Source organism: Hyperoodon ampullatus (genome assembly GCF_949752795.1).
Source record: "Hyperoodon ampullatus genome assembly, chromosome: 4".
Lineage (NCBI taxonomy): Eukaryota > Metazoa > Chordata > Mammalia > Artiodactyla > Ziphiidae > Hyperoodon > Hyperoodon ampullatus.
Window position 1 is genome coordinate 144,447,005 of NC_136917.1, and position 27,835 is coordinate 144,474,839.

Genomic DNA, 27,835 nt, shown 5'->3' on the forward strand with positions numbered 1-27,835 from the left:
GTCCTAACATTCAAGGTTAGGGTAAGGGCTGGTTTTAGAAGAGCCAAAATTCCTAGGTCTTAGGGAACTTGGTGAATCTCCACCCCTGGAAACAGCAGGTGGGCACGGAAGTCAGCTGTAGGGCTGCTGTGAAGCAGAGGGGAGGAGTTTAGAAAGATCAGCTAACCAATGAACGCAGGGCTCTGTGCTGGCCAAGGCAAGCCTGTGGCGGTGCTAAGTAGGCTTCTTTTCTGAGAGCTCCTTTCCTGGCTGAAGAGACCCAGGGATGGTAGTGGGGCTCTTCAGACACAAGAACCTGGAGGAATTTACCAGCAAAATTGAAAAGATTACAGTTTTCAAACAAAAGAAGTGCCAACAGTTCAGTTCTGAGATCTCCCCACGACACAGGGTTCTAGGTTTGTGTACATGTACCTCCCACTTCCAAAAGACAAAGGTTTCTAAGCCAGATTGGCAAGGTGGACTAAGCAATCGAAATATAGTTCTTGAATCGTGTGGGAGCCTCTTAAACCCCAGACCACAATCTGAATCTGACTTTTCACAAAATTCCAGTTGGTTTGATGAACTGGCCCAAGCCTCCCCAAGGCCCCCAGAGAGGCACTATGACAGAGCCTATGCTACAGACCCCCAGCTACACATCGGCATGCTAGCAACTTGGATTCTCCTTCACCATCCTTCTGAGGGGCTGATGTTACTGGAGAGTCCTTGATTTGCCAGTGAAGAATAACCCTGAAGGGTCTGGGAGCAGCATTTTTCCTCCTATGATTCTAAGCTGAACCCATGTTTTCCAAAAGATGGAAAGGGGCAGGGGCTGCACATCATCTTGGTATGTGATCTGTTTTGTACCCATGAAAGAAAATGACCTCAAACTCCCTAAGGATAATGCAGAAATAAACCTTCTGCTGACCTCCCGTACAAAGAAGCAGCCTGGCCCTGTGGAGGGCCTCTAACTTCCAAAGACCTGGGAAAACCACAGCAGGAAAGGCTGAGGACACCCCCTTCCGGACTGCCCTTTTGCGGGGCGCTAAGCAACCTCCGTCAAGTGGGTCCTCAGGAGGCAATCCCAGCAACGCAGCTACGTCTGTCTGTCCTTCAGAAGGACCGCAGTACTCACGGGCGGTTCGGATGGTGTCACTGGGCTGACTACGGGGGCTGAGACCGTGGGGGTTCACGGCCCTCACGGCAAACTGGTAGCTGGTGTCCGGATCGAGGCCCTTGATGACCATGGAATCCATCTGGAGCTGCTCTTGGATTAAGGTCCAACTCTTGTCAAAATCTGGCCTTTGTTGATTAAAAAACAAAACAGAATGAGAAGCAGTAGTTCAGTTACAGCAGAGGGAAGGAAAGCTTGCTGGCTATGTCAACTAACAGCGTTTGAGTTCTGGAAGCAAGACATCAAAATGAGTGAACATTTCCCACCTAAAAGTGATCTGGATTTGAAATCCCAGGTCATGATTTTTAAGCCCTTGCCAATAAAAGAAAGTAGATCCTTTTTAGGGCCAGTTTTAAGCACTGTTTAAAGATCACCCGCTTTTCCTTGCATGGCCTTGACTGTGGTAAAAAGATCCCCACATAGGAATTCGGTTTCAAGGACTCTGCCTTCCAGATGTTTCGTAAACAAGCCTTCCCCTGAGAGTTCCCATTCCCAGGGGTCAGGAGAGCACAGATTCCATCTATTCACAATCTGTTCACAAAATAAACAAATATAAATGTTCTAGGGTGACTAATTGCATGAACTGCCATGGGAAAACCCAACAAGATTCTGTAGCATGGCCATTCTTACTCTTCACAAAACTACAAGTGTGCCAACTTGCCGAATGTTCACATAGACTCGGATGTGTGCCTAGTGGTGGGAGACAGTTTAAAAGCAGAGAAGGAGCTAACGGTATCAGTCACTGAGGCCATTCGCATCGCCCGAGACTGGTAGCTGTTCCCCAGTGCTTCTGCCTCAGCAGAGCCACAATCCAAGAACCTGGGTTCTGGGCACTGTGGCCCAAAGACCAGCTCATCAGGCCAACGCTTGTACCCTGAGGTCTTCTATGGCAGCCCTGGGCCTCCCAGTTCTCAGGTTTTAGGGGGAGCCACAGCCTCTCAGCTATATCCCAACGACGGAGGTTTCCGCCACTGGGACACCCTCATTGCACCCTTGCAGATCACAGCCCCGTACCTCCTCCCAGGCCCAGCCCGACCCTCGGCACTGCTCTCTGGGGTAGCTGTCAAGGGCCAGTTTCTGGATTTCTCCACACTGCAAGCAACAGAGTTGGGGAAGTCGCCAGCTGGAGGAGTTCTCTACCCTCCACCTTCCTTCCTCCACCCTCCAGCTTTCTGCTCCAGCCCTTTGCCAAACCTACCCTTGCTTCAGGTGTGACAGGATCTGCCATCCCCTTCCAATCTTTATTCTCCTCCTCTGCAACCTGGCGGCCAAAGTGGCTTCCTCCCCTCCGGGGCCCCTGCCCAGAAGAAGCTTCCACCCATGGTGGACTCACAGCTGCCTGTGGTGAACTGCGGCTCCCTGCCACCAGCGCCGCCTCCTGCCTGACCCCCCCTTTCTCTGTTACCTGTGGGCCCTGCTCTGCGGCCCTCCAGCCTGGCTGTGCGGCCCCCGCCTGCTCCTGCTACGCGGGTGCTGCCTTCACCTGCCAGGCCCTTCGGCCCTAGCTTGGGGCGAGCAGAGCTGCACCCAGTAGAACTAAAGCCATTCCAGGATTATCGAAAACTGAACAGCAACCTTGGGGGACCTGGGTCATCACGTACTCCTCCAGCTGGAAGGTCTTTCTCTGGCCTCAATTCCCATCTCAAGGTCCCACCTTCCACCTACAGTGGAGTCTTCCACAGCCAGAGCATCGACCTCTACTAGCAGGCCTCCCCATCGGATGCCCTAAGCTGGATGCCGAAGCCCTGGGAGTGGACGGGGCCACCTTCTCGAGAAGGGCCGTCCCGAAGGGCACAGGAGCCTGGGTCCCCATGGGACAAGGAGCCTGGATTGCCCCCACCCCGCTGAGGGAGCGCCCTTTGCCCCCACCTCCTGGGGCTTGTATATAGATTATAAATATATAAGGGGGAAAGGGGCGGGTGGGGAAGGGTTGCGGGGCTGGGGCCTTGCTTCCCCTCCTCCCCCCTCCCCTGGTCCCCTATCCCTGGGGCCGTTTGTTAAAAAAGAATTATAAAAGGATTAAAAAAAAAAAAAGTCCAGCTTCCATCTGGGGGACAGCATACAGGGGGTAAGAGAACAAACGCTGGAGCTGGGCTGAGCTGTTCAAATCCTGCCTCTATTGCTCACTAGCTGCTATTTCACCTCTTTAAGTCTCTAGTTTCTCATCCATAAAATGGGGTGATAAAAGTACCTACTAAGAGGGCCATCATAAAGGAGAAATGAGCTCTGTATCCCAGCACTGTGCCTGTCAATGTAACTGAGCAGGACCCTATGGGGCCCTCCCAGAGCAGGAGCCCCCTCTTCCCAATGTCCTCAGCCTGCCTTTTGCCTGTAGAAAAACTTTAGTCAAAGAATAAATTTAATCAGAAAAGTGAGAAAGTGCAGAAAGGAAAATAAAAACATCAAACAAGTTAAAATAATAATAGTTTAGCCATTCAACAAAGTCAAAGACCTTTAGTTCCTCCTCAAGGGCTATAGATAATATTCTGAGCCACATCTTTTGAGCTGTTTTGCAGAAACTGAAACACCCACCATGTGGAAGAAGTTAACTAACTGTCTGCTGCTCACAGGCATGTACAGCCCAGACCGGTTGAAACCAGAAGGTTGATGATATTGACTCACGATTATCTCACCGCCAGCCAATCAGAGGAGTGTCCATGAGTTGATCACACACCCCACAACCCCCTTCCCTTATGCCTTTAAAAACCTTTCCCTGAAAGCCTTCAGGGAGTTCGGGTCTTTTAAGCACTAGCTACCTGGACTCCTTGCTTGGTGCCTCGCAATAAACGCTGCACTTTCCTTCACCACAACCTGGTGTCAGTAGATCGGCTTTACTGCGCTCGGGCAAGCAGACTCAAGTTTGGTTTGGTAACGGCATCACACTGTAAATGCTCAGCATGGATTAGCCATTATGTAAGGGATGTACCCACCTCACAGAGCTGGCAGGCAACCCTTGGCCACCTGCTCACTCTATACCCATGAGCTTCAATGCAGTAGCACTAGCGCACGTGGCTAGTCAGTACTTGAAATGTGGCTCGTCTGAATTGGGATGTGCTGTGAGTGTAAAATGTACAATGGATTTTTTTTAAGTGTAAAATATCTCATTAATATTTATATTGATTACATGTTGAAATGATGATATTTTGGATTCAGTGAGTTAAAAATACATATTATTGAAATTAATTTCACTTGTTTCTTACTACCCTTTAAAGGCCCCTATCAAAAAACTTAAAATTTCATATAGGTTTGCATTTACTATTGGCCAGTGCTATTCTATATGGACTTCCTAGTTGGAGGGAGAAAGGAGAGCTTTCCAGGTAATAAGAACTACAAAATGAAATTTGGGAATGTTTGTGCATGGCTGGGGGACAGTGCAAATGGCCTAACTGGAGTGGAGAGGTTTTGTTAATAACTAATAATAGCTATCATTTATCATGTTCTTCAATGCATATCAAGCATTTTTTAAATAGTTTAACTCATTTACTTCTCACAATTACTCTATACAGTAGATACTAATATTAAACACCGCCCCCCCATTTCTTTGAAGAGGAAATTAAGGCACAGAATAGGTAAGTAGCTTGCCTGAGGTCACACAGCTGATAAATGGTGAGGCCAAATTGGGTTGATGGGGGAAGATTTGATTAAGAAGATCCTTGATACTGAATGAAAAATTGGGGTGATAGGGATTGGGGGATTCTCCATCTTTTACTTTGCTCCCCGACCAACCTCTCAGCTCTTCTATTGTTAAACCCCTCTGCTCACAGATATTTAGAGGAAGGCAGGAAGCAAAAAATATTGATGTTTGCCCTTTATGAACAACTTAATAGGCAAGGAGGTAAAGACTCATTTTGCTAAAAGGAGATGCCTGGATGGTACACGGATTTCTCTAATATGTGCTCTCCTAGTTTTTCATTAGCAAGAATTGTTGAAAGCCAGATGGAGTCCTTAAGCCCAGCAAAAGATGCTTCCTTGGGCTCACTGTGCTGAAGAAAAGTTTATGGGGCCCATATCTCACAAGAATTCATGTGTTTGGAGGGGTAGAGGTCACAAGCATGTCCACTGTAGGATGTAGGGCTCATTTCTCTTTCTCGGTATCCTTTCCCTAAAGATGGATTTCTCATGTAAACTAACTTTGTCATCAAAGAGAAAACCTCAGTGAGTGGAAGGAAACACATTTACAAACTCAAATTAGAACAAAATCACTTCACAGAGGAAAGCCACAGGGATGCCTAACAGTAAAGTCAGGAAAGATATGATCTTTAGATAAAACTCTCCTGTTATCCTTTGCTAAGTTTCCCTTGTGGCATTTATAGAGGAAAGGACCTGTCACTGCTCTCAGAATGTGCCACTGTCTACCCAGGGCTACCTGCAAATATCTGCAACAATTTTCATGTAAAAAATTACAGCTTCTCATCCCCCACAAAAAAAGAGATTATTTTCTATTTGCTCATTTAATGCAAGAAAGAAAGCTACATTTTCAGCGAATAAGAGATTGACATCATTAACATTTAATTTCATTACATACAGTGAGAGAGGAAAGCTCATGTAGATTGAATACCAGTCCAAAACCTTTAATATTTTGCCTCTGATTTTGTCATGGGTTTTGCATTTAAATGTTTTTAGAGTCTCTTGAGGTACAAAAGTGCAAAGGCAAGGTTGAGAGAGAGATAATCAGGCAAAAGTATTGTCTTAGTTCATCCTCAAACAATAACTTTATCTTTTTTCACTAAAGAAAATCAGCCTAACTACAAAGTTGCCAGTCAAATCACCATAGCAACACTAGCCTCCCAATTTCCCCAACCAGGAAAAGCCTAGAGGGGAAGAAGCAGCCTAAGAAAGTGTAGCCATCCCAGGTAAAGATGGGCAGCCACCAGTAGGGCAGGCTCTTAAAAACTTTTCCAAATAGCAGGATAGGGTTTGATTGTGCATCCTGTATCTCAGGAGTTCCATAGGACACCTTTGGAAGGTGGTTGGGCGGGGGAGTTCAGGTGGGACAGATACAATACGGTCAGCAGTGACTATTCAAAACCCAGTTAGCTGATTCAAGTAATCAAAACACCCACTGGTTCGTTTTGGTGGGAGGAAGCATTACCACTGGCAATATTAGCATCCAGCCTGGTTATCAGGAATCTTAGAGATTGTTTGGTCCAAGTGTCTGAGGGCTCTCAGAAATTACATGCAAGATTCTATGTGTGAACTTCATTTCATTTTCCTAAGAAAAGTGTCCTCAGCTTCTTATCAGATTCTCAAAGATAATCGTGATCCCAAAACTTTTAGAGTCACTGTCTAGTCCATTCTCTCATTCTACCCACGTGGACACTGAAGGAAAATAATTTATCCAAAGTCATAATACCACAGGGTGGTATATTTTTCTGTTTTCTTCCCTTTCTTGTGACATTTTGACCACCTCAACTATTGCCAAGTTCACCCTTAGTGGACAATCATTTTTCTTGGTACCATCAAACCCAGTAGGTGACTGCCTTGGGCTATTCAGTTGGCAAGTGATTAATGATTATCAACCATGCATCCATCACAGAAGTTATATTCTGGGAGGCTCTAAGGAACTATAAACACAATTCCATTCTCAGGGAATTTATAATTTAATTGGTAGATAATACATCTAAGGACCATTAGGAAGCCAGTGCAAAGTTGCATATTTCAAGAGCCATATTTGAACAGGTCAATGTGAACTGGCATCCTGGGGAACGTATATGAGACCAGGAAGAATTTAAGTTAGATTTCAAATATATTTGAGTTGTGATAACTGAAAAGGAATAGGGCATCTCTGGGTAGAGAAGAGATGAGTGCAGCATTAGCTCTATGTATGAATGTGGATAAATTAAGCACCAACTACATGTAAAATATAGTGTGGAATATCCAAAGAGAATAAATAATATAGGTTCCTAACATGAATGATCAATTAACCTATATAAAAGCTTGGTATAATATATAAAAACATTAGCCATAAGTAAGTAGGTAAATGAATATACGGCACCTCTGCATATCACACATAGTCAAAGCTTTCCTCGTCAGCCTCTACCAGTTTGTTAGATTAACCAATGATCCTCATTAGTTCCCACTAATTCAGCTGTTGGCTTATCAAGAGTCCATTGTGTTTATTTCTAAATTTATTTATGACTTTCATGTTTGTTATTGTAATTATGTTATTTAATGCCATATTATATAAACTAGTGAATATGAGTAAAAAATATAAGTGATAGCTATGTTTAATGGTTTTGAAAGACTTGGTAAAGCTGAACCACTAAAACATAATTGCCTTTGAACTAGGTGAAAGCAAGGCAACTGTAAAAGAGTGAAAAGAAGATTATAAAATTCTAGAATGATTTTGTAGTCAGATAACTTTGCAAGTGACTTTAAATTTTTAACTTGAAAAAACTATAAGTAGAAATTGTAGGTGATACCTTCGAGGTGTGGTTAAAATGTCCATATTATCCAAAGCAATCTACATATTCAAAGCAATCCCTATTAAAATTCCAATGGCATTTTTCACAGAAATAGAAAAAATACTAGCAAATCAAATTCAACAGCACATTAAAATGATCTTACATGATCAAGTAGAATTTATCCCTGGGATGCAACATAGTCAAATCGATAAATCTGATACACCACATTAACAAAATGAAAGAAAAAAACCAGAGGACCATCTCAATAAATGCAGAAAAAGCATTTGACAAAATTCCACATCCCTTCACGATAAAAACTCTCAACAAATTAGGTATAGAAGGAATTTACCTCAACATAATAAAGGCCATATATGACGAGCCCACAGCTAACATCATACTCAACAGTGAAAAGCTGAAAATTTTTCTTCTAAGATCAGGAACAAGGGTAAACAAATGTGCCCACTCTGACCACGTCTAAGAAACCTACTACTAGAAGTCCTAGCCAGGGCAATTACACAAGAAAAGGAAATAAAAACCATCCAAATTGGAAAGGAGGAAGTTAAATTGTCTCTGTTTGCAGATGACATGGTATCATATATAGAAAACCTTAAACATTCCACCCTAAAACTGTTAGAACTAATGAACAAATTCAATAAAGTTGCAAGATACAAAAAACAAAACAAAGCAAAAATCAGTTCCATTTATATACACTAACAAACTATCTGAAAAAGAAGAACTTTAGGAAATGCAAATAGTTGCTTGGGACGTGACCTCACAAGACATTCATGACAGAATAAAAAGTCAAAATGACCTCCGTGTGCAGAAACACAAGGGCAAAGCCAACTCAAATGATAAATGTAAAATCTTATATTAGGTTTTTTAGAAAAGCCAATGGCCTAGAAATAAGGCAGAGAAAACCTGGTGTGGCAAAGATCTATGAGGAAGGCAGGGGTCATTGATCACAAACTCAATATGAATTCTCTGGACTACCTGCTGTTGAAAAGGGCTAGTGTCCATATCCTTGGAAAAAGTGGTTTTCTAGGTTGATCGCTTGGCAGAAGTGCTCTAGACCCATCTCCACTTGAGGCAGAGTTCAAAGGGCTGGTATTGATTGGCTTGGGGTAGAGAGGATATAGTGAACGTATGCCAGTGTCGTTAGATAAGAGATAGACAGTCAAATGAAGATGGTGAAGATGCCTTCTGTGTTTTCCATATTGGACTAGGAGGCCCAATGGCTCCTTACAGGGAAGCCAATGGCAGTGCATTATAAAGAAGCCCGACCCTTTGATGGCAGTTAGGAATGGTTGACAACAAAGTCAACTGCATGAAAGGGCTGAGCTCTGCATCAGCAGCTGTCTTGAAGAAGAGGCTGGGTGGCCATCCATCAGAAATGTAACCAGCTACTTCCTGAACACAGTAAGAGGTTGGACTTCACTCAATGTCTCTGACCTCAACTCACAGTAGGAAATGCATTTTTGTATAGCAACCCAATATACCTATTCATATATGTATACTATATGCATATGACTCACATGTGAGTACAAAACTGAAAAAAGTTTCAAGAAAAAGTACTTATCCTTACTATGTTATTCACTTTGCTATTTCCTCTTCTTTCTCTTCTTTTCCTTTCTTTTCTTTTTTTAAAAATTCTGAGAACCCACTAAACTGATTTCACCACCCACTGAAGTGTTGTGACCCATAATTTGAAAAACACTGGACAAGAAGTTTTTCTTCTAGAATACCTTAGATGGTGCTTCCAACTCTAAAACTCCGAGAATAAAGAAGACAGATTTTTTCAGCCATGAAGACAAATTTATGACTTACAGATAAACGTTCATAAAGTGGAAATGCAGCCTGTTAAACTCCAAGTATGCTCTAGATACATCACTCTCTAGAGCACTGTGTTTCAACATTTGTGAATGATCCACAGTAAGACATACATTGAACATTGTGACCCGGTACACACCACAAATATGCACACACAGCTGAAACACAAGTTTCACAAAATAATTCTTATTTTTATTATGTGTGATGCCTTCTGATATTTTCTTTTCTGTTTCATTTTACTTTTGAAAACCTGTTGGTCAGGACCCCCTCAGCTGATTTCTTTACCTTTTAATGAGCCCACGGGTTGAGAACCCCTTCTCTAGAAAGTTCAAGCTGAGGTGGGGAGTGATATTCAAGCATGTTAGAGACACTAACTAGGAAACTGGGCTAGGAATGGTTAAATCCAGCTAAGAAAATACTTCTGAGAGAGGAACTCTTTGGAGAAGAAAATAGCCCTCTAGGGGATCCACAGAACATCCAGAATGGCCTTGACAGTGGAGACCACTCTATAGGTCTGAGATGGAGGGGACCATGTGTGTCCTCCCTCCCTCAGTATGGGACCTAGCATTCCATGGTTTAATGTCTTCTGGAGGACCTTGGGCTATTTGGAGGCTCCTTCCTTCAATATTTTCCTTCATGTTATTCCTTCTAAGCATCATTTCAGACACAGAATTGAAAAGATTCTTCTCTGGATTCTCCTACCGCTTAAATCTGATTCTACCATTACACTGAATATTCCACCTTCTAATGGAATTTTACATTTCTGTCTTCCCTACTAGGCTGTGAGTGCATTAACATGCTGATTGTTTTATTCATTTCCGTGCTCCTTGGAATGTCTGCATGATCTTTCAAAATGTAAATACTATCAATTCCTTTTCTGCTTAACCCTTCCCATAGCTCCCTATTCCTGTCAGGACAAAAGGAGATCCTTATAAAGACTTTCCTGCTCCAAACCTTGCTTACCTACCCAGCCTTATCTCTCACTACACAGAGCTCCAGGCTTCTGAGGAAGTCCAAGAACATTTTCTTTTTGCCTCCAAGCCACTGCTTGAGTAGCTTCTTCTGGCCTGAGCCTTTTCACACGGCTTCTTCCCTCCCCTTGTGCCTGGTTATTGCTGATATGTCCTCCTTAGTTCCTGTAAGAAGCCTTCCCAGATTCCTTCAAAACTGGGTTAGATGTCAAGGTTGTGTTCCTCTAGGCCCCTGGCCCCCACCCCTGCCCGCAACACTCACAGCTCTGGACTCTGCTCACCTGCCTTCCCCACTGGACTGTCCAAGCAGAGGCAATAGCTGATTCACCCCAAAATCTCTTGCACATGCTTTGCACATGGAAGATACTCAATACGTACATGTTTGGATGAATGTATGCACATAGTAAGTATCCAGTAAAGGGTGAATTGAGCTGAATTAAAATATCTTCAAACTTAGACGTTAGCAATAACACAATGCCCTAAACCAGCGGGTAGCAAACTTCAGCTGCCTGCCAGTTTTTGTAAATAAACTTTTATTGAAATGAAACCGCAACTGTTTGTTTAGGTATTGTCTAGGCTGCTTTCCTGCTACAATGGCAGAGCTCAATAGTTGAGAAAAAGACCACATAGCTGGCAAAGCACAAAATATTTACTACCTGACCCTGCAGAAAAATTTGCCAACCCCTGGTCTAACAACAGTCTCGGACTTCCCTGGTGGCACAGTGGTTAAGAATCCACCTGCCAATGCAGGGGACAAGGGTTCGAGCTCTGGTCCAGGAAGATCCCACATGCTGCAGAGCAACTAAGCCAGTGCACCACAACTACTGAGCCCGCATGCCACAACTACTAAAGCCCACACGCCTAGAGCCAGTGCTCCACAACAAGAGAAGCCACCACAATGAGAAGCCTGCGCACCGCAATGAAGAGTAGCCCCTGCTCGCCACAACTGGAGAAAGCCTGCGCACAGCAACGAAGACCCAATGCAGCCCCCCCCAAAAAAAACGTTTAAGACAACAGTCTTTAACCTTGTTTGTGCTACTTTGACAGTCCGCGGAAATCTGTGAATCCCTTCTTGGAATAATATTTTTAAATGCATAAAATGCATAGGATCACAAAGGAAACCAGTTATACTAGAAGCAATTACCAAAACAATAAAAAATTATGATATATTAATATACATTCTTCTTCATTAACACATTAAATAACAATACTTAGCAATAGATTTAATAATTTCATAGTAGTGATAACCATAAATATGTGAGTGATATGTGCAACAATTGTAATGGGATAAGAACATATCTGTGATTCTAATGGTGACAAAGTCACAGGAATTGCTAATGCCACTGCAGCTTGTTGATTACATTCATATTTGAAGAAAACATTACATTTCAGTCGGTAAAACTAAGAGCGTAATTTTTGTCCAACCAAAGTTCAGGGACCCCTTGCCTTCCATCCATGAGCCCCTTGGGGATCCACAGACTACAGGTTAAGCAGCCTGCTTTAAGATCCCATAGTTATCCAGGGTAAATACGACAGGAGTGAAAGAAAACCTCCTGCTCGGAAAGGCCTCCAAGTCTCTCTCAATTTTACAGACTTGGTTTTATGCAGGATTTGCTCTACACTAAAATAAATTGCAGAGGGAAGTCCAAAACCACTAAGTAATCACAGTTAAGAAAAAAAAAAAAAGAAAGATGTATTATTTGACCTGCAGCTTTCAACCATATTTCTTTATTTATGAATTGATTCCACCCAACCAAATGACAAACAGATGGATAAAATGAGGTAATGATAAACAGCTGGCAATTTGTCCCTGACGGGGCAACTGCAGAGCACACTTTCATTTACAGTTTACAAATGGCTCCCAACACTGGTACCCAAGAATTCAATTTGTGTCAACTCCCATCAGTCTGACCAGGGATTACATCAGGAAAGCTCACGATAGGAAGGATTGAAGCTTTAAGGGATCAATTTGTAGAACTCTAGGTCAAACTTCTGCAAAAACGTTCAGAATCGCCCTTCCATTTGATCCTGAATGGAGGAACTTGATGGCTACCAGAATTTCTGGGACTACATACCACTCTGGAAAGTGGTTCTGAGATTTTCAATTTGGAAACTAAAGGTAAGAAAAAGGAATTTTTCACAAAACACCACTTGTTAATATGAAATGTCAGCTGACACCCAAACAAGCCCACTCTTGCTTATTTCTAATTCTATTGTTGGCTGTAAGGAAGGCTTATACTTAAACAGCACAACTTCCTAGACAATTTCTTGAAAAGAAAGGGAGATTTTTGTTGCTGTTTTTTCCCTTTCTCCTCAAAATTGATTAATTGTATAAGAACAATTCTTTAAGTATATCAAGCTCTATAATTTTGGGGGGCAGGAAAACCAACACAGGGCTACATCACTGTTAAATATGGCAGCCATTTGCCCAGTTATTGCTATAAGTTCTAGTAAAACGCTATGGAAAAAGTTGGCAATTCACTTGCAGGTACGAAGGGCTCCGAAACACAAGTTATCATTAATATGAAATAAAATCGCAATGGCAGCTTTCCAGTTAGTCTTATACATTAGGTATTATTTGAAGCTTTACCACATACCACTATCCCTTTTATGATGAGAAAACAAAAGCAATAAGTAACTTTGGGTCGGGGGGAAGGAAAGGGGACGTGCATGCAGATCCAGGTTGGATTTTGTTTGCCTTTTATTTCTGCAGTTAGTAAGGAATGATATTGGTTTCTGCCGTGGCCTTGGAAATCAGCGGTAAAGGATTCATTCAATCTCCTGTGACTAGTATGTCAATACACTTCCATTACCATGGGGCTCAAGGTAAGGAAAAGAACTGACACTTAAAAATATTCTTCCAGGGCTTCCCTGGTGGCACAGTGGTTGAGAGTCCACCTGCCGATGCAGAAGACACGGGTTCGTGCCCCGGTCTGGGAGGATCCCACGTGCCGCAGAGCGGCTGGGCCCATGAGCCACGGCCGCTGAGCCTGCGCTCCACAATGGGAGAGACCACAACAGTGAGAGGCCCACTTGCCGCAAAAAAATAAATAAGTTAAAAAAATATATATATATTCTTCCATAAGCCACTCTTCTAAGTACTGTACAGATATCTATTTATCTTCACAACCCTACTGAGGTGTCCACTATTATCATCCCTACTTTATAGCCAAGGGAAGTAAGGCTCAGAGAGGTCAAGGATCTTGCACAAGGTGGCAGCTAGTTGTCACTATCTGGATTCAATCACATGACTGCCTGTATCCAAATGTTCTCCAGCACCTACTTGACACGTGCTATGTTTACTTCACGTAGGTGCCATATTCCACAGAAGGGAGCCAGTCAAGACGTTGCCCTCATGTCCTGGCAGGGAGGACAGACTTCGAACAAGTAATTAACTACAAGTGTGCTGAGTGTTGCTCGTAAATGTTGCAGGTGTACCTAACCTAGTCTGAGGTGGGGGGCAGGGTTCAGGGCAGGCTTCCTGGAGGAAGTGGTACTTAAGCAGGGGAACTGAAGGATGAACAAGAGTTAACTAGGTAAAGAAGTACAAGATATATCCTGGCAGAGTATAGCAAGCATAAAGACCTTTAGCGGAGAAAGAACATGGCTATAAAGGAAAGCAGGAAAGACCTATCATAAAAGCCTTAATAAGAACAGCTTGCATTGATTGAGCACTTACTGTATAACAGGTGCTCTTCTGTGCATTTTATGTGCATCAATTCGCTTTATCTCACAACAGCTCGATGAGGTAAGTAAATTATTATCCCCATTCTTCTGTCTGAGGCACAGAGAAGTTAAATAATGCAACTAAAATCTTATGGTTCAAAAGTGGTGGAGGTAAGGGTTGGACCAGGAAGCTAGGTCCAGAGCCCTGTGTAGTAAACCGCCTATACTTCCTCACCTTTGTCATGAGGACAGAAAATCAGAGCCACCAGATTTTAGAGGTCAAGCAGTCCAGCCTTATTTCATATGTAAGGAAGCTTAAAACTGGAATCAAGCCATTTGTCCCCAGGATTAGTGGCCAGCTCAGAGCTGTGTCTTCTGATTCCACATTTGGACAAACTTAAACCTGAGAGATGATACCAAGCATTGGACTGTAAGTCTCGCTTCTGAATGAAACACTTCTTTAACTTTCATAGCCTGTGCCCTTGACCATAAGTCATATCACATCATCCCTTAAAACTGTTCAAGGAAAATCCATAAGCCGTTCAGCTTCCGCTCTGAATCCCGGACTTGATCTTCATGTCAGTAACAGACTTTGCAGGGTCACTTCTTAGGAGGAAACTAATTAAATTCATTTGTTACTTGTAGGCTGATGATGGGATGGAAAGACAGATGACTTTTGACAAAAATATCAATCTGTAAAATAATTTTCAAAATTATTTTGAAATAATAATTTCAATGTACCAGCCAGGTGTGCATGATCTTGAGATTCTCAAGTAAAACCAATATGTAGACATTGCCATCAGCTTAAAAGCAGCTCTGCGTGAAGATGAATTTTGCAAGTCTTATTATAGAAGGCATCTGCAAGGGACCAGGGAATTATTTAGGCAGAAAGGTGTGAAAGGGAAAAGAAAGGAAGCATTGCTCTTTCATATTTATTAGTATTAGTGACTTGGGCTGAGATTTTGAGATCATTTCTTGACCTATGTCCCTAAAACACACAGAAATATTTTGAACTTTCACATGCACCCAAAATTAGCCTTGGTGGACTTTATATTAAAAATAGCCACTGAAAGCTTTAATCTGTCCTTTCCAAAAACTGACAATACAAAACACTGAAGCAGTTTTAACCAATCAGGTTACACCTACAGAAAAGCTACAGTAAGTCCCTTACATACGAACCTTCAAGTTGGGAACTTTCAAAGATGCGAACATGCGTTCACTTGTCCAATCATGCAAGCTAGTTCATGTGTCTGGCGTACGTTGTCACATGCGTGCATCCTCTACAAGTGGTTGTGCTTTTGTGTACTTAACCGTACAGTACTGTATAGAGACGGTAGTACAGTATCTTTATTTCAAGCCCAGGATGTCCGGAAGCAAGTGTTAAAGCAGCAGTGATATAGCTGGTACTACTGGACTTTTCAAGGTACTGTACTGTAAGATTAAAAAATGTTTTATTCATTTCTTGTGTTTGTTTTTTATGTATTCTTTGTGTGAAAAGTATTATAAACCTATTACAGTACAGTACTATATAGCTGATTGTGTTAGTTAGGTACCTAGGATAACTTTGTTGGACTTACGAACAAATTGGACTTACAAACGTGCTCTCAGAACGGAACTCATTCATATGTAGGGGACTTAACTGTATAGGTAAGTTAAATGAAAACTGTTTTCACCTTTAACCAACCTGATAGATAGCATATATGGAACACAGCGCCCCAATTGAAACATTACTGGTAAGGACTATTTGTCCAGGCCTTTGGGTTTTCATTGCCAACATAGTATATATTTTTCACTTATGAGAAAAGCACTTACCCTGAGGAAATTCTTAGGCAGAAGGAGGAAGGTTTCTCAGATATTTATAGACAAAATATTTCAAAACATAGGTAGCTATATTTATGCCTGGTTCTTATTTTAATGAACACTAAGATTGCTTCCCACAAAGAAATTTTCAGTATCACTTTAGAAATAAAATATTCTTCCTGGGACTTCCCTGGTGGCGCAGTGGTTGAGAGTCCGCCTGCCAATACAGGGAACACGGGTTCGTGCCCTGGTTCGGGAAGATCCCACATGCTGCGGAGCAACTAAGCCCACATGCCACAACTACTGAGCCTGCACTCTAGAGCCCGCAAGCCACAACTACTGAGCCCACGTGCCACAACTATTGAGCCCACGTGCCACATCTACTGAAGCCCACGCTCCTGGAGCCCGTGCTCCACAACAAGAGAAGCCACCACAATGAGAAGCCCATGCACCAAAGAGTAGCCCCCGCTCGCCACAACTAGAGAAAGCCCGTGTGCAGCAACGAAGACCCAACAGCAGGCAAAAAATATATACATATATATTCTTCCTACTTCGAATGCATGTTTTTTTCTGTTTTAGAAAAGCAGGAAGAAAAAGTTTTAAAAACTTTGCAAAATATGTTACAGCCTGCAGGCTTACTTAGAATTTGCCTCTTCAAGTCTTTTCTACACTGATTAAAAATTTTAAATCTACTGTAAAGAAGGAAGCTGATGAATAGTCCCCAGGCCAACTTTGGGAGACATTATGAAGATTACTCTCATCCTGCCTGAGCCAGAGACCAAGTCTCCTCTCTGATACAATCACTGAGAGCACCTTTCAAGGTGCTCACCCTGTGGGCATCCTCCATTTTACAGGAGGCAGAAGCTGGCTGAAGAACAAAAATTTGCTTGGTCCTAAGCCCATGACCTAAGACAGCATCACAAACACATGGAATGTCCACCCAAAATATGAACAAAACTAGCAAGTAAGCAGTCCATACCCTCTCCATATGAGACCCCATACCCTGGTCTAGTGTAATTTTTCAGGTTAATCTCTTATTAGCCACTTACATTTTTCCTTAAAAGTTTTTTGAGACTATTTCCCAACAATGCCTTTGACACCGTTATCCTCACTGAATAAGGGCAACTGATGAATAAGCACCTACCGAGACAGAGGACTGGAAGCTAATCCTCCAGTGACAGCACTCAGACAAGAACTTCACATTCAGATGGGTGAAATCTGAGGATAACTTCTGGCAATACACTGATTTCTACACTTTCTTAGCCTTGGCCTCTCAAAGGCCTGCCTCTGGGATAGGAAAAGACACTTTTGGCTCACCCAGAGACCTGTCACAGGTGTTTGTATACACAGTAGGTATCTGGGCAAAAAGAATTCAATGTTAAACATTAAACAGACCTCTCTGGGAAAAATAGATAACTGTAGGCCCCCAAAGCTTTTCACACTAACTGCAGTTTCTGATTTAGAGCCCAGGGAAGCTCTCTTTAAACACATATCCTCAGGCTCTCAACTGAAATGGGATAGACTCTGAGATGTTTACAAACGAATGTGGGGATTTATTTTGCAGCCAAACATTAAATGCCACGACAAGCTGCAAGAGCTTTCCTTCTGGAATAACGGCAAACAGCAGCCTAAGATGAGGCTTCCCATTTCCCCAGCCAGCAGAGCTCCAGGCGGGCTGAGTCCAGCATTCCATCTCTGAAGGTGGATCACAGACATGAAGGGGACATGGGGTTTTGTAGAAGGAGCACTGGGCTGGAAGTCGAGAGAGTTCAGTTCTAATTTTAATTTTGTCCCTAACCAGTCATTTTACCTTGGCAAAGCAACTTAAGCAATTGAGTCCCAATTTCTTTCTTTGTAAAGGGGCAATAGTGGTAGTGGGGGGGAAGGAAATAAACAGATATTGAATGTCTACTATGTATAAACACTTTATGAAGACTATCAGCAACAACCCTGCTGTGAGGGTCGCATGAACTTGATGTTACAGATGAGGAAATGGAGGTCCTGAGATTAAATAACTTGACCGAGGTTACATATTCTGGAAGAGATAGCAGGAGCAGAATTCCTAGTATAGGGGCTGGAGCCAGGAGCTGGCTTTCCTTATGTGACCATGTTCCATTTGGAACACCGAGATATCCAGGAGTTCTAAATATGAAGACATCTACAATGTCTCCAGGACATTGTAGAGGTATATTTGTTAAGATAAACAGATACAAAAAATATTTAACAGTTTGTTAAAATGGTATATACTTTAAAAATATTTATACATAAGAATTTGGGGTCTGAGCCCCTCAAATGTTAGAGGTTTGAATGTTAAGATGTATTTTTGTTGGAGAAGAATTAAAATTGTTAAATGTAGGTACATAACACCCATATATACCTTACAAGTGTATAGGGCTTTTGCTTTTTTGCTTGTTTGTTTCCTTTTCCTTAGCTTGGTTTTTGACATGGACATTTCAAAAGAGCTTTGTAGAAAGCTGTTTCTCATATGTGATTTCACTTGATCCTCCTAATGAGGACATGCTACAAGGCTGGAAGAAGTTATCACCCATATTTTGCATTGTAAGGACATTGTAGTCAATGCCTCTGGGGCCTGTGTCACCTCCCCTTCTCCCAGTTCTGATTTCAGCTGTGGCTGTCATGTGGAGAGTTTCATGTGAGCCCAACTTGCCTCGCAAGGCCAGCATCGAAGCTCAAGCACATGCTGTGCTCACATCACTCCACCTTCTTCCCTGGACCTGCCTCCTTAATCCAAGAGCCAGCAGAGCCTAGAAGGGTGGGAAGTTGTACCCCTGGGGGAAACTTTCAGTCAACAAAAAGAGGACAGAAGCCAGCGGGTAAATGGCTCTTGTCTTTTTGATAGGCAAATGAGAGAGGAATTCTGTGTGCTCCAGAGAGATCTCCATAGAATTAAGCCCCTATAGAGGCCCCCGTTGCCTGCAGAAGTGACTTCTGTAACACACAGTCAGATGTCCTCCATCCCTCTCCCAACCTTCTCATCCCTGCTTCCAAATAAAATAAACTACTTGCACCCAAGTCCTTGTAAAACGCTCTCCTTTTGGGGACCCTAAACTATGTGAGGCACTGAGACTACAGAGGCGAAGTGACTTGCACAGGGCCCCCTGCTGGCAGTAGAGGAAGCAGCAAGCACTCCCTTCCAGTTCTGCCTCTAAATCCATCTCATTTTCTACTTTCAGTTGTACACACAGGTTAAGAAACTGCAATTTCCACCTTTTACCAATATGCCAGACTGAAGTTTAAAAAAGAAATACATGTTTTACCACAAAATTAATGATTCACTTTGTTATAAAGCAGAAACTAACACATTACTATAAAGCAATTATACTCCAATAAAGATGTTAAAAAAAATAGTAAATGATAACTATCATCTTTGCTGAGGGTTACACAGATGACCTGCTGGGCTACTATGAAAAACATTGCCCAGTTTTCAAAATTTTAAAGTATTACATTTTGCTTTGCTGATGTTAGACAAGTAAATTAGAAATGTTAAATTTCACTCCAAGTTTTACAGATGAGAAAGCTGAAGTTTTAGGACTTTCCACTGTTGCAGTTTAAATACTATTGGAACCAGACTTAGAATCTTTTCTACTCCAGGCACATTCCGGGCTTTGCCTACCAAATCTGTTCAACAACATGATTGTAGATTATCCTCACTGAAGGGCATTGGTCTGGAGCTTGGCTGGGGGCATTTTATTTATTTATTGTTTAATTTCCCCAGCATCTCTTCCTCCCTTTTCCATTAATTGCACAACTTCGCTTTGAGGAACCAACCCTCTTGAACTCTCAATCTGTGTACTTCAGGCCTGAATGACCCACCCCACCAATCTTTAGTTCCAGAGCTCAGAATATGACAAGTGTCTCCCCAATCAGTGTACCGTTCTCCTTGGCCGCAGTGATTGGCTCAGCGAATGAAGAGGTACCAGAGCCTGGCCAGCTAGAATGAATACTGAGAATCTACTGGGTCCACTAAGAAAGAGCCACTCTTTTCCAGTGGGGAGCTGAGCTAGTAGACAGCAAGCCTTCAGTGCCTGGTGGCCATCTTGCCACCATACTGGAAGAGCATGAAACTAAAGCCAATAAAGGGGGGAGCATAGCATAGAGATGGATGGAGACAGACTGCTGACGTGATATGGAACTAGTCTTCCCCAAATTTAGAGTTGTCACAGGACTTGACACTCATAGGGGCCAATACATTACAGTCTCATCTTCTTTCAAGATTCTGCCACTTGCAATTCAATAAGTCCTGCCTGAAACGAGCTCTGTACTCAAGCATTACAGAGACTCAGTGCAGTACTTCTCTGAAGAAACAAATATCTGTTTTCTACCCAAAAATAGGCTAGGAAGTCAAGAAACAGAAGCAGAGCTAATCAAATCATGGCAGAATCCTTTGCCCCAGCTTCAGAGAGCCTAAGGAATGAGGTGCTGAGCAAGACTCTTTATGAATCCATGAAGCAACTGGTCTCAGACAAACCCAATCACCTGTAATGTAGAGAACAACATTGTTTCATTAGCTAGGTGCTTCAATTCAAAATTCAACTGCAACTAGAGTTCAGAGGAAGAGCCCTAGATGGGGAACTACTTTTGCTCATTGGTTGGGTGGGTGTTTTTTCAGTTTTGTTCTTGCTTAAAATTACATAGCAGCATTGGGAATCCATGTTTTTACATCTCTAAGTTCTTAGAAGAACTTCTAATCACTCTTCTACCTCTGATAATCTGAATACGAGAGCTGGAGAGGTAGACAAGAGAAAAAAGCTGAAACCAAACCAAGAAACTTTCCCCAAGGCAATATGGATGCAAAGGCAACAATGCATTGCACTTGTTTTTAAAGGTTTTTTTTTCCCTCTCCCTCGAGAAAAGTCACCACCAAATATATACTTCAGACATAATGTTTCAAACCCAGGGTGGTAAATTTTGAGCTTGAAATGCAGGCAGGCTGGCAGTGGTCCCTCGGGAGTTTTCAGAGTCTAGGACAGTCTGACTGTGGCGGGGAAGTGGGGAAGAGGTCAGGTGGGTACAGACAGGTTAACCAGATGACCCACCCTCAAAGAGGGCTGGGGACAGGTGCTGGCCCAAGTCAGAGTTTAAATATAGGCCTCCAAGCCTTTGTTGTCTCTTAAATTCACAGGCAATGGAGTCTTCTATCGTGTTTGGACTGACTGAGGTCAGTACATTTGGCTTCTGAATGGGACCCACTAACTTACCTGATGAATTCCACGGAATAGTACTGAATAGGGGAGCTTCCTTCACTCTCTCCAGGTTTCCAAGATAGGGCCACCTCGGAATCAGAAACCACAGTGACGTGCAGCTGCTGAGGTGCTACTGGAAGCAGGCAGGAATCTAGGCAGGACAGCGAACAAGTAGAGTTGGCTGTGGTCTTTGCTGCTGGAGAGGTTTCATGTATAAAAAAACATGTGTGCTTTCTACAGCCTAAACATCTCTGTTCAAAACTGCCCCACACTCCAAACCAAATAAACACACACACACACAAAATCACAACTGGGTTCTCAACTGGATTCATGTAAGGTTTGTCAATGAGAGCTGGTCTTCCCTTCTCCTCAAGCACCCCAGGCTGGAAATCCAACTACATTATGTCCAGACTATTGACCCCAGGACACACAATGATGTGTACCCTTTAGAACCTCTGTTAGCATGTCGGAATTGATGTTTACCTACAAGGAAAATTAAATGTTTAGCGTTACTGTCACTTACTTTCAATTCTTTTGTGTATGCCTTCCTGTCCCCTATCATCAGAATACATATCAATGGTAGGACATTTGGGAAAAGCCTCATGGGTAAAGATGTAGGATGATCCTATCACCCCAAGGTAACTGCTGTTACTATTTTCATATCTAGACGTTCACATTTCCCAGCCTTTCTTTATTGCTTCGGCCAGAAATATTTTTTCTGCCTTTTCTTCCTAGCAAAACCCTATGCAGATTTCAAAAACCGGGCCAAAGATATGGTTCTTTCTGAAACCCCCCCTGAGCCTTGGGGTGGAGAACACGCTCCGTCTGAGCGCTTCCAGAGCCAGCTGGGCAGACCTCGGATGCACTGGATCTACCTGCCTACCATGTGCTTCTCCCTCCACAAGGAGCTCCTATGAGCAACGATGTCTTCAAGCCACTTTTGTCCCCCAGTGTCCAGTGCAGACCACCTCAGTGAGGCTTTGTTGGGTTCCCCTGGCCTATAAGATCTCTTCTCTCACTCCCTTTCCTCTCCTTCTTAACTCCCACTTACTTAATTCCCACTTAGCAGTCATGTCCTCAGGGAATCCTTATCGCACTCTTATATCGGATCTTAAAACGGAAGATCTTACAGCACTATGGGAAGCACTTCTCACTATCCACAGCCACACATTAATCAGATAATGTCTTGACCCATGCCACTCAGTTCTGAGAGGGCAGGGGCTGTGCCTGTTTTTGTTCAACACTGAATTCCCAGAGCCTAGCATAGCACAGTGCCTGGTACATAGTAGGTCCTCACTGATATACTGAATGAAGGTATGAATGAATAGCACTCATCACTTTCTTATTATTAATGAATTGAACGCATTTTACCTTGGAGCAAAGTGGTAATGTGCCGAGGAGAGCTAAGCCGCCCTTTGCCAGTCTGGCTGTAAGCTGCCACGCTAACTCGGTATTCAGTGCCTGGTTTCAAATTTCCGATCACTTCCTCCTGTCAATGACCAAACAGGAAATGTGTCAATGATCAGAAGTTCTTTTGAGGCAAACCAGACAATCTCATGAGGGTTGCATCTTGAGGCCCCTGTGAAATTTGCTTGGGAGATTGTTTTTCTTTCTCTAGGATTGGCCAAGTTTTTTAATTTGCAAAGAGGAAAACACCATGACATATTTCCCAAGACTAATGAATTAGCCTTTATTGGAATCAATACACTGTCGTAGAACTGGGACTCATTCACCCTATCAGATGTTGCTCATAACATCTGAGTTCTTCAATGAGAGTACTAGGCTGCTGGAATTCAGGTAACAATCTTTTCCAGGGTTAGAATCCCCCAGTTCTTTCTTTCCATTTGCATATCACAGATGCTCAGGGACTAGCCACAACAGCAAATTGAGGTTCTTGATTTATATCCACAAAGTAGGGACTCAAACTTTGGTTCTCAAATTTTAAACTGCATCAGAATCACCAGGAGGGCTTCTTAAAACAAATTGCTAAGCCTGGCCCACAAAGTTTCAGATTCATTAAATCTGGGAAGGGGTCTGAAAATTTGCATTCCTAAAAAGTTCCCAAGTGATGCTGCAGGTGGTTCAACGCCCACATTGAGAACCACTAAGACTAATGATGGATGTGTGTGTGAACTTCACCTGCACAAACAGCCTTGACCAAAAAGTCCCAGCTGAAGATGACTTGCTCCACCTTGAGACTACAGTACCAAATAGTAAGTGGGAGCCTGTTGCCACTGGTCCCAGTACACTGTAGTGGAAAGGATACTGACTTTGGAATCAATCAGTCCTGGGCTTGAATTCTGACTCTGTCACTTATTGCTAGCTATGGCCTTGATATTAAATTCCCTGAGCCTTAGTTTCTTCTTCTGTAAAATGGGGATGATGTATAACTATCTTGCATAGTTACAATATTTGGGATAATGTATGTAAAGTAGCTGGTACCAAGGATGTCCTCAAGAAACAGGATTGTAATGATTATTGTCTTAGGCATGTGAAACCCTTCTTTTTCTCCACTTACCTAGGTTCCACCTTCTCTGAGGCCAAAATCTTCCCCTTGACAGCTGACTACACAGAACTGATATTACCCTACCAAGTATTGTGCCACTAAATTAGCACTTATACATATTAAAAATTATTACTATTTCTCCCATGGAATTGCAAGCCACTTGAGAGCAGGTATCCTGTCTTATATTTCTTCACAACATCCTCTGCAAATGATTAAACATTCATTGTTGCTAAGAACTAATCAACTGATCGACAAAACTTTTAAAAAGATTCAACAAATAGTTATTGAATACTTACTACAGTAGTTCTTAGCCATGAAAGCACGTTAGAATCACTCGAAGATCTAAAAAAATATCAGTGCTAGATTCCACTCCAGGCCACTTAAATCAGAACTTCTGTGGGGGCAGAGCCTGGGTGTCAGTTTGTTTAAAGTTCTCCAGGTGATGCTAATATGGGCAGCCAGGTTTGTGAACCACTGGTCTAGGGCTTGGTTCACCTCCTGGCCTCTGAACTCCATCTGTCTCCCCTCCTCTCTTTCTCCTGTGTCTCCAACCTCTCCCTTATCTACCTGATGCTTCCGTAAGTATTTACTGTGCTCAAGTCACTCTTATCTTAGACAATCAATTATTCCCCACCACGCATGTGCCCCTGTCTCCTCTCCAGAGATGCAACCTTCTTAAAGAAGTTGTCTCTACCTTCTCGCCTCCTATTCACTCCTCAACTTGCTCCCGTCTGGTCTCTCCTCACTGCAAACAACTGAGATGTTCCTACCAAAGTCACCACAACAACTCTGCAGTCAACCCAGTGGGAATGTCTCCATCTTTACCTGACTATTTGCAGCTTTCAATACTGTTGCCCACCCTTGCTTCTGAAATCTCTTGGTTTCCTTGGAAACTGTGACTGCTCCTCCATGTCTCCTTCTACTTCTCTTGTTGCTCCTTCCAAGTACCCTCCACCCACTCCCCATTCTCTGCTGGCCCCTTAGGTGTTGGTCTTTCCCAGAAGTTCACCCCTCACCATCTCCTCTCACTCTGTAGCCTTGCTTAGGTGAGCTCATCTACCACTCGCTTAGCTTCTAGCACCTTTGAATGACATCTCCCACCATCTCCAGCTCTAACCTGCCTCTTGATCTCCAGACATGGGTTTGTGACTGCCTCTTGAACTTCTCTACCCAGCAACTACCATGCAACTCAAGTTCAACATAACCAAAGCTCAACTAACCATCCCTCCTCTGACTACCAAAAACAAAATGAGAAATTGCTTCACCCTTTGTGTTCTCTCTCTCATTACCTAAACCAGAAATTCTCAACACTTTCCTCTCTATGTTCACCACCCCTCATCCCTAACCACCATTCAATCAGTTACCAATACTCTTTCATATCACTTGAATCTGTTTATGTCATTTTATCCTCACAGCCACATAAGTCTAAGTCCTCCTAATGATGACAATGGCTCTGACTCTCCTGGCCACCAATACTTCCTGCACATCCAATCTGTACTCCACACTGCTAAGTTATTTTCCTAAACCCAAATATGATCATGTCACTTCCACTTACAAGAGCATCTTTGCATCCCCCTGTTTATCCTTCCAGCAGCATCTCATGCCACCTCCCTTCCTTACATTCTACATTCCAGTCATGCTTAAGAACCTGGCAGGGCTCACGTTTATGCCATTCAATTCCTTGCCTCTGGGCCTTTGAACTGGCTGCTCCCTCTCCATGGAATGTCCTTCTCCTTGCTCCTGCCTGGCTCACCCCTGCTCATCCTTCATGACTCAGTTCAGCTAAGACATTACCTCATTTCTCTGACCCCTTAGCCCCCAGTCTGGTTAGGCGTCCCTCCTCTATGCTTCCCTGGCGTCCTTGATGTACCTCAATCGTAGCAACACTCGCCTTATACTGTCATTGTCTGTTTACTGGTCACCTTCTCCCCACCCGCTTGAGGGCAGGAAGCAAGTTCTTATTCCTCCGGCATCCCAAAGCTTAGCATTATCCAACATGTAGCAAATGCTCAAACAGTGCTTTTGGATGAATGAATAAATGAACTACTGAGTGAATGAAAAAAATCAAACCAAGATATAAGATATAAACAGATTACCTCATCAAGAACCGACTTCTCATACTGACCCCTCCAACTTGATTAACAGCATCTGTATCTCTGCCCCAGACCCCGGTTAGTAACCCCAGAGACAAGGCTGACTGCCTCTTACCCACCTCCCCCCAGCCACCTCCACATGCCTTTCAGACCTGTTCCCTTCTTCTGCTTCCCTTGAATCCTTACTTGGGCCATTTCTTCAGCCTCCAAGAGTGTGTCTGTCTCCAATCTTCCCTTCCTTCTCTCTCCCCCTGACTGCATCCTACATATAACTGCACAAGGGGTCTTTGCTGAACATATGGTCCTGCTTTCACATCTCCCTGTCCCCCATCCTCACTCCTGCTCTAATTCTCTGCATCTGTGCATCCTAATTCCACCATCTGTCTCCTGGTTTCATTTCAAGTTGGGTGGTTAGGAGGCTGCGGGCCCCAGGTGTATACAAGACTCCTGTCTCCCTCCTCTACCAACTGCCACTCCCAGGCTTTTTCCCAGGGAAGCGGAATCACACTTTCAAACCAACCAATGCTCTCACAGCCTTTGCTGTAGAATCCCTTCCTCCTGTGACATCATTACACTGTATGAAGTACAGGGGTAGTGATGTGGTTTCATAGATTATTGTAGATATTAGCTATGCACCAATACCAAATACAGCTACCATTAGTTACCATTTTTTGACTGTTTTCTCTGCTCCAGGAACATATATAGCCTGAGCTTTCCATCAGGCCTATGAGGTAGGTATCACTCTTATTTTCACTTCCAGAGGAGAAAACTGAATCTCTGAAAAGTGAATGATTTGCTCAAGGCTGTATATTTATTAAGCAGCAAAGTGGAGATTTGAATCCCATTTTGTTTGACTCCAGGGACCAAGTTCTAATTGGATAATACATGAATGAAAAATATTAAATAATATTTAAATCAATAGTTCTTATCATAAACACTGAAGACCAGATAATTATTTTATCTATAAACATGGAAAGGTATGTATCCGCAATTTAAAAGTGATCACTGACGGCTTCCCTGGTGGCGCAGTGGTTGAGAGTCTGCCTGCGGATGCGGGGGACGTGGGTTCGTGCCCCGGTCTGGGAGAATCCCACGTGCCGCGGAGCGGCTGGGCCCGTGAGCCATGGCCGCTGAGCCTGCGCGTCCGCAGCCTGTGCTCCGCAACGGGAGAGGCCACAACAGTGAGAGGCCCGCGTACCGCAAAAAAAAAAAAAAAAAAAAAAAGTGATCACTGAAAACCAGGGAAACTACATTTGTAGAAGTTCTTAATGTTGATTAAAAAACAACTAATCTTTCTGTTTGAAGACCAGTGCTACCTTTAGCCCAGGTATATTCTGAGAGGTGGAGGGTCACCCTCCCAGAAGCTAACTATTTCCAGTCCTTTCTGGTGTTTTTTCCTGAGCTGACAGGCTGGTAGATTATCATAAGAGAGCAAGGGTCAAGGGGACTGAGTAGTTGGGGTCGTAAAAAGAGGGGCTGGATTCAGTGATTTAACTGTCACTTCTTCCTCCAATATCTCTCCTTCCAAATGGAATCCCTCAGAGGAGTGTGACTTGTGATAACCCTTGAATGTTTTAGTAAAATGCTGCACAATTCCACAAGTCTTTCTATTTCTGTCCTTAAATGTCTTATGGCCACTACTTCAGCCTTCATCAAACTAGATAAGATGCTAAATATATCCTTTTCAAAGTAGAAAAAGTGGTTTTTTTTACCTTGTGGAAGTTTGAAAATGAGTCAAAATATTTATCTCTCTTGGACCTAATTCTGCACAAGATGGTGAGAAACAAAGTCAGAGAAATTGCTTTCTTGGGGTAGAAGCCAGAGTGATTCCACAGTCTCCTCTGGCCCCTTCCATACTTTTTTGGGGGGGCGGGGAGCAAAGTTGGGTGCATTGCTGCAAAATAACCCTACTTTGTGTCCCTTTCTGAAATACAAAACCCCTTCCAAAGGTTGCCTCCTTTGTCTTTTAACACCACCAGTGGCTGTCCTGTGATCAGAAATTTATATTTGTAGAAGATAAAAGCAAGCCTAGTTGGTTAGTTCACTGAGCCCAGGAAGAAAGCTCCAACAACTTGACAACCAAGTGAGCTATTCCCCAGGACATTTGCCTCCCTCACAGACTACCAGAAGCAACAAACTTTTATCTTATGATTGTATAATCATAATATAATCATAACTTATACTCCATTTTGGAATTTATAAAATCCTTGTGTA

The 27,835-nt window shown here is 43.0% G+C and overlaps 1 protein-coding gene across 5 annotated transcripts in view; it reads right to left on the reverse strand.

The window, feature by feature from the left end:
- Window positions 1-27,835, reverse strand: part of EGFLAM (EGF like, fibronectin type III and laminin G domains) — a gene marked incomplete at its 5' end in the record, with an annotated part of 172,140 nt that overhangs the window by 86,970 nt on the left and 57,335 nt on the right. For all 5 annotated transcript variants that reach the window (XM_079703315.1, XM_079703316.1, XM_079703314.1 and 2 more), the window contains 3 exons: window positions 1,112-1,278; window positions 21,038-21,173; window positions 22,394-22,511. In XM_079703315.1, coding sequence (XP_079559441.1) covers window positions 1,112-1,278; window positions 21,038-21,173; window positions 22,394-22,511 — 421 coding nt within the window. The remainder of the gene's footprint in view (window positions 1-1,111; window positions 1,279-21,037; window positions 21,174-22,393; window positions 22,512-27,835) is intronic.